The sequence below is a fragment of the Pantherophis guttatus genome, chromosome 3 (genome assembly GCF_059756535.1).
Source record: "Pantherophis guttatus breed Tessera chromosome 3, ASM5975653v1, whole genome shotgun sequence".
In the NCBI taxonomy this organism is placed as follows: domain Eukaryota; kingdom Metazoa; phylum Chordata; class Lepidosauria; order Squamata; family Colubridae; genus Pantherophis; species Pantherophis guttatus.
In genome coordinates, this window is record NC_142065.1 from 152,737,918 (window position 1) to 152,745,797 (window position 7,880).

A 7,880-nucleotide genomic window follows, 5' to 3' on the forward strand; every position below is an offset into this window, starting at 1 on the left:
CCAAACAAAATCCCTTCTGTTTCTTGTTTCTCTTCTACCTATTTTCAGAACTGCCCAAATGCTTTAATTCAGCCCCAACATGTAAACATCTTTGCAGTTAGCAGCTTTCATCCATAAAAAGCTAAAAAAGAAACCCAATAGGCAAATATTTTTGCAATAAGCTATATTATGCTTTAAAAGAGCAACATATGGATATTCAAAGATGTGGCTGAGACATTAATCATTAACATATATATAGTTTTTTGTTGTAGGTTATAAAAGCATTGCAGACTGCGAGTATCTGGTTTATTTTTTAATATTCTATTGGCATTTGCGAGGATGAACCAAAATAATAAACACAATTGTAAAATAAGCATGTGGAAAAATACTATGCCTAGAAACAGAACACTACTTACAGCTGCCATGGCCCGTAGAAATCCTTGTTCAATCCCCAAGCTGTGCCAGCTTACATCTGCCACCATGTGCGAGGCAATCCCAAAGAGAAAAGCCACCAGCTTCTCTGTAGCCTATGTACCATTATTTTTTTTTTAAAAAGTAACTCCATAGTAACATCATTAAAACCAAGTGGACAAAAGACAGACAATATGTGACATCTGTGAGCCAATCTATTTGGCTGATGAAAATGGATTGCAATTTCACACATACAAATATGAATTAGGTAGCTTTAGTTTTAATAGTTGAGAGGGTCAGACTGCATGTGAAAGATGTGTTCTAAAGACAAACATGAGTGAGAGAAGGGAAAAGGTAGCAAATATGAGTCTATAGACCTATTTGATTTAGAAGGTTTCCACCACCAAATTAGAGATGAATCAATCACTGTAGAGTGTACGAACAGTAATCATGTGCCATTTCTTATATAGATAGCCCTTTATTTCAGAAAGTTGTCCTTTAGACATATTTTTCAAAAACTCACTTTTAGCCTTTATTTCGTCCTTCTAACTTTTACTGTACAAATGTTACCACTTAGCACCCATTGTGAAAAATATGGAAATGGATCTGTCTTTTTCAAATAAATTCACATTTTATATTTTTTTATTATCTAGATATTTTTGTAAGACTTTCCTTAATTTTGCTCTTGAATTTGCATTTGTAAGACAACGTTATACATATAAACAATTAAAATGTTTTATTCTTATGGATATCTTTTAGATTTCCCCCCTTTTCAGGTTTGTCTTTTATTTTTTCCAGAAAAATATGATCAGTGTAATTATAATATATCTGACTATATATCTTGAGAATCAGCAGAAGAATAAAGTATAATTTCAAAAGACTATTTGTTTACCTTATTTGAATGATCCTTGAGTAACTTTTATTGACTGCTACATTTTCAACTATTTTTTTTCCCAGTAAAGTAGTATTTCCACCACAAGTCAGATGGAATGAGAGAAGAACCTAAAGCTCTGTTTTTAGCTAATTAAAACAGCTGTCACCAAAAGAACTGGCATTTTTTTTCTTACCTTCTATTTTTAGGTATAAAGGTGAGCGAGAAATACAGTTTTTGAAAAGAGTATTCAGGGCTTCGAAGGGAACAACAGATGGAAAATGTTATTACCTCTTCCCATGGCTGTGGATAGTTCTTTCTGATGTAATGGATACTTGTGTTGAGAAAAGGTGACCAGTGAGTGTCTTCCGAAACATAATGGAACAACCCTGACATTAAAAAAAAAACCCTCTCATATTTATTCTACATGTTGCATTTTAGTCATACAAATGTAAAGTTCAGTAATATTTTAATGGCAAAGTATTACCGTGTTTCCCCGAAAATAAGATCTCCCTGGATAATAAGCCCAATCAGGCTTTTAAACGCCTGCGCTAAAATAAGCCCCCCCCAAAATAAGCCCTCCCGAAAAATATTTAAACGCATGCACAGCCGGTCCCTGCCATTTCCTCTGGTTAGGATTAGGGAGACAGAGCTGGAAATCAGGTAAGACGGCAAGAGGAGCCCCGTCCTGCTCCACATGCCCCAAAATAGTAAGATCTCCCCAAAAATAAGGCCAAGCGCTTATTTCGGGCTTCAAAAAAATATAAGACATGGTCTTATTTTCGGGGAAACACAGGTACATGAAAATATTTTAATGTATTCAGCAAAACATTTAATAAAATCTCAATAATGTGAATAATAAAAACATCCAAGATCTCATGCCAAGATCAAAAACATTCCCATAAGAATGCAGTGAGAAGCAAGTTCTGCACTGCATTGGTATATCCATAAAATCACCAGACGTCAACCTTGATTTAAAACAGACTTTATCTGTTCACTGTGTATGCTCTGATTTTAATACGATACGCATTAATAAACGTTTCAAATAATTGCAGTTTATTGTTAGATAAGAAGATGGGCTATTTAGAATGATTTACCCATATACTGTAAGCCAAAATAATGAAAACCACAATTAGTCAAGAAGAGGTATGCCTCATTAGTGTCTAAAGAAGACAGATTCTCCTACATGATTGTAATGCATCAAGAATTTATTCACGCTTATTGATGTATTCCAGACAACTTCATTAATCAAAGGACTGGCCTACTTTTGCAATAATGTGATCATATTAAAAAATAATATTTGACCGAGGATCTCCTACCGTTTTGACAGAGGTCAGAATAAAAAGCATCAGGATATAGACTTCCTGCTTGATATGCATCTTGGTGAGCTAGTATTAACTGCACAATAGAATAAAGAAACAAACATATAAGCATTAAAAGGATATTATTATAATGCTTAAAATTTTAAGTTTATTTTAACAAAATTAAAATCATTCCCCTGAAAGATTAGAGAAGATAAGCCACTCCACATGATTTGTCTTTAGTATCAGATTATTAGAAAGTTGTTCTAAATAGCACTTGCCTTAGCTAATACTCATTAACAGTAATTTCTGCAGTAAGGTAAAGGTAAAGGTTCCCCTCGTACATACGTGCAAGTCGTTCCCAACTCTAGGGGGCGGTGCTCATCTCAGTTTCTAAGCCAAAGAGCCAGAGCTGTCTGATGACAATTCCATGGTCATGTGGCTGGCATGACTAAACGCCAAAGGCACATGGAATGCTATTATCTTCCCACCAAGGTGGTCTCTATTTTTCTACTTGCATTTTTACATGCTTTTGAACTGCTAGGTTGGCAGAAGCTAGGGCAAGTAACGGGAGCTCACTCCGTTATGTGGCGCTAGAGATTCGAACCGCCGAACTGCTGACTTTCTGATCGACAAGCTCAGCGTCTTAGTTACTACCAGTAATTCATCTTAAATCCAGATGTGCACCTTTTTTCAGTATAATGCCTTTCAACATTCTTATAGAAAATTCTGAAAGCTGTCCTCAAAATACCATCCAGACTGGGAAGTCGGTTCCCTAACTATCCCTCCTCATATTATTCAACAACAATATACTCTATAGATATTTGTCCTACATTTCCAAGCATGAAATCAGAAGCTTATTGGAATCTATCAACTTTTAGGAAACTATTACGCTGGTCAGTGAAAGAGCTTCCTACATATCTACCGATAAGTTAATAGCCTACATATCTAGCTAAGTAGCTGAAAAAGTAAAACACTGTACACATTATTATTTAAATTATTATTTATTTTTCCTCCCACCTAAAAAAGTGACTAGAGTTAAAAACACAATTAAAATCTATCCCATATTTATGTATGGTGTTTTCTTGGCTGATCCAAGCCAATGAGGTTGGCGTGCTTCAGTTCTTTCAATTGGATAGCGTCAACCTTTGGGACCCAGACCTTCCCCATCACAGTGTCTGTCCTCTGAAATAAAGTTCACCCTCAAATCTGAGTGGCTCTAACGCTGATAACATTTTAGACAGTCTTGAAAATCTGGCTCGTCTTCCAGGCCTTGGATTAGGGTGGCTAGAGTCCCTTTTGAGTCCCATCTTGGCTACCTTCAGCATCTTGTTCTTCATCTACTTTTCTTATTGGTTTTTTCCTAATAGTTTTTGAATTGTATTCTATTTTGTTTGTTATACAGGTAGTCCTTGACTTTCAACCATTCATTTACTGACTGTTCAAAGTTACAATGGTACTGAAAAAAGTGAGTTATGACCATTTTTCACACTTAGGACATGGCATTCACATGGTCATGTGATGAAAATTCATATACTTGGCAACTGATTCACATTTGTGATGGTTGCAGTTTTCTGGGATCATGGGATCACCTTCAGACAAGCAAAGTCAATGGGGAAGCCAGAATCACTTAACAACTGTATTACCACCTTAACCACTGCAGTGATTAACTTAACAACTATGGCAAGTAAGATGGAGCAAAATTCACTTAACAACTCTCTCCCTTAGCCACAGAAATTTTGAGCTCAATTGTGGCAGTAACTCAAGGACTACCTGTATTGTGCACCACTGGTAGTCATTTGAAGTCAAGCGGAAATTTAATAACTTTACTTTACTTTACTTTACTTTACTTTACTTTACTTTACTTTACTTTACTTTACTTTACTTTACTTTACTTTACTTTAATGGTTAGGGTTAGGGTTAGGATAAGGGTTAGGGTAAGGGTTAGGGTTAGGGTTAGGGTTAGGGTTAGGGTTAATCTATAGCCCTATCTATAGGCTGGGCAGTATTATGGTATTGATTCATGTTACAATAATAAAACCTCTACCTTACGATAGTCAACTTGTCCATCTTGCTGGCTGAAAAATTCCAGCCCTCTATGAGCTGAAAAAAAATAAGATCACAATACATTTAGCGATGTACATTTGTAATAGGATCGAGAAACTGTAGGGAAGAATCAGGTACAGCTTTTCAGCCAATAAATCTCCAGAGTTTATATAGGTACTCACACATGCTTTCCAAAATGCTGGGCCTTTCCTCACAGTTCAGTTAAAATGTTATCTCTCTGTCCTTCAGCCAATACAAATTATTTTCTTCTTTTAACGATCCTGTAATCCAGTGATGGGATTCAGCCGGTTCTCTCCGGATTGCGTGAACTGGTAGCGGTGACTGCGGGAGGGTCCGCCCACCCACCCGGACGTAATGCGTAACTACTGTGCATGCGCAGAAGGTTGTGCGCATACGCAGAGGTGCGCACATGCAGAGGCCGTACACATGCATGCACGTTCACATTTGCGAACCAGTAGGGAAGGTAAGTGAATCCCACCTCTGCTGTAATCCCTTGCATCGGGCTGGAATTAGGGTGACTGAACACAGTGTTTACTGGCTGGATGCCTTTCCTGATGCCTACGCGGAGTTCGCAGCAATTACTCATTGTGCCCAGAGAGAAATATCTGCCTCTCTCTAGGATCGAACTCACAGCCTCCCGATTGTCAAGCAAGAGCTGCCCCTCTAGGCCATCACGGCACTCTCAGCTAACAAAAATACCAGCATAAAATGTTCTGTCCCTATTACAGATCCCCAAGTGGCTCCCTGGTCCTCTGTTCTGGCTTGTTGCCAAATGGTTGTATCTTGCTTTCATGTGTGCAGGGCAGGTTAATCAAAACATTTACTATTGTCTCTGATTTTGCTGCTTTTTCCTGAATTATATCAACCAGCAGGATTCTATCTGCCAATCATGAATTCAGTCAGCTGTCAAAAATTATCGAGGTGGATAATCCAAGGCAGTTGTCTCTAAAATAGGAAAGGCTCTCCTGTTTTACTAGGCAACCCAAATGATCATCCCACTGGATGGGCTCGTTTTGATACTGTGTTTAGGCTAAGGCAGAACAGGCCCCTCTCAAATCATGGATTGACTGCTTTCAAGTGGGCCTGTTTTGAAAGCGAGTTTAGTTCTAAACTTAGTGTCCAAATAACTTCCCAGCATCTGTGTAAGGAAAACCTGCACCACTCACAGACATATTAGCTGACCAATGGCTTTGTTTGACAATGGATATCCAAAGAATTGCGTCAAAAAGAGCCAACCAAGCAGTTGATCATAATGGCAGCCTAGGAAAGCAGAACTGCTTCTGCTTCTCCAATGCTTTTCCAAAGGACTCTATATATGTAGTCAAAACAATACATGGTTTAATTTTCAGAACATGGTTTTTTCCAATTCTTTGTCTTCTATTCTACTATTATTATTACAACTAGTTATCTACTTCTGCTAACAGCTTACCTATTTCAATATGTGTTGATGGACCACATGGCATCATTCTTTCACAAAAATTGCAAAGTACAGCCAGAATCAACCAAATTCTAAAAGCTTCCATGCCACTGATAAATCTCTTCTATATGCCACAATTCTGAAGATGCTTTCAATAGGATTGCAACCTTTGAAATATGAAAGTAGAGTACATTTCTGAATCAAATAGGACAATGGCACTGATGCAAAGGCCTCATGCTTGAAATTCAATTCCCCATTTCAGTCAACTAACTAGATTGTTTTATTTTACAGAGAAGAATTAGACCAAAAGAAACCTAAAATCCCTTACTCATTGGTAATGAGTCAAATCATGCCTAAAATTGAGAAAGTGAACTGCTATTAAAGAGAACACTTAGAAAAATCCCTCTTCTAATTCTTGCTTATTTAGCCAATCAAGAGTTATCTCCAGATGGATAGCTCCTCTGCTTCAACTAAAAGTCATTGCTTAATGGAGTTTCTGTCATATAAAATAAAGAAGCCAGAGACAAATATAACAGATTGCAAATGCAAGATCTTATCTTCCTTAAAATTAGGAGTTGTGTGTTTACATAATAAAATGTTCATCTGGCAGCCTCCCTTGCCAAATATGGTAGCTGTACCAAAAAAAAATATTTGGTACAGCAAACAATATCCATCTTTTTGAAAAAAGCAAAGTTAAGAGCTGCTGATGAAATTCTGAAATAAATGCAGTAATTCATATTAACAGCAATCCTTTCAAAGTGCTAGAAAAGTCTGGAAAATACTGAAGGAGAGAATCCCAGCCAAAAAATCCCTTATTCGGCCCCACTTCCACCCTACTCTTTGGCTTTTCTCTGCTACGTGTGGGGTGGAATTTGGACCCACAATATTATATATTTTTTATCAGCAGCTGCCTTTGCCCATTTATTTTGCCTATTTAAAATATGTCTACAACTTTCATCATGTAATACCAGAACTGTTGGTAACATAGTATATAAGCACAATAATTTATTTAAAAAACAAATAACAGTACAACAAGTATTCAGCAGGCATGATTAAAAGCAGCAATAAACTTTTCAGCGACAAGTACAATGCTAAAGCCAGAGTGAGAGATTATATAAATTGAAATGCCTCGATACAGATTCATTTTAACTGGAGGCTGAAAAGATTATAAAGTAAGAATTACTTGCTGAATCTTTTGAGGAAGAAAATGTTCCCAAACTGAGGTTCTCCCAGAGTGAAGTTCTTTTCTTTAAAATAGCACTTCCTGCATGGGAGGGATTTGGAACAATGCCATTTTGGAAGTTTTTAAATCATGGCTTGGCATGACAAGTTGGTTCCAAAGTTGTTCCCAAGAGCTAGAAATGAAAGAAATATAACCTTAAGCTGAGTGAAAAAGCAAAATAAAGCAACAGTGCAGTTCTTCTCATTGGAATTCTTTTAATGTTTGAATGAATTGTACTATACTGTACTGTACTGTAGGGTGAACATCCTGCACAGAATTTCTAAGTCATCTTTGTGGCAATGATGAGAGCATGGATGACCATAGCCAGATCATTTTTGTTGTGAAATAACCATGACTAATATTATCCATGCCACTAAGACCTTTTGAAGCTTTGGTTTAATGGCCCTTATCCAGATCATTACCAAATCTAGATACCACTTCAGTATCTGCAGGTAGTCTTTCTGACCCAGAGAAATGGTGTTACATACCGAGACCAAATGATTGATACAATAATTTCAAGTTTTTGAAAAGTCCTCATTCAGCTTTGTATAAATGTTAAAGAGCATAAGAGATATAACACACCATCATATTGTTTCTTCCTCCTTGACCACT

At 37.0% G+C, this 7,880-nt stretch overlaps 1 protein-coding gene across 1 annotated transcript in view; it reads right to left on the reverse strand.

Moving 5' to 3' along the window:
• The window catches only part of GPLD1 (glycosylphosphatidylinositol specific phospholipase D1), a 35,090-nt gene that overhangs the window by 25,294 nt on the left and 1,916 nt on the right, over nucleotides 1–7,880 (reverse strand). The window contains exons 2-7 of the mRNA XM_034429268.3: nucleotides 7,230–7,401; nucleotides 6,059–6,213; nucleotides 4,610–4,665; nucleotides 2,581–2,659; nucleotides 1,553–1,650; nucleotides 396–506 (exon numbers count right to left, since the gene is read on the reverse strand). Of these exons, the coding sequence (XP_034285159.2) occupies nucleotides 396–506; nucleotides 1,553–1,650; nucleotides 2,581–2,659; nucleotides 4,610–4,665; nucleotides 6,059–6,152 (438 nt within the window). The 5' untranslated portion in view covers nucleotides 6,153–6,213; nucleotides 7,230–7,401. The remainder of the gene's footprint in view (nucleotides 1–395; nucleotides 507–1,552; nucleotides 1,651–2,580; nucleotides 2,660–4,609; nucleotides 4,666–6,058; nucleotides 6,214–7,229; nucleotides 7,402–7,880) is intronic.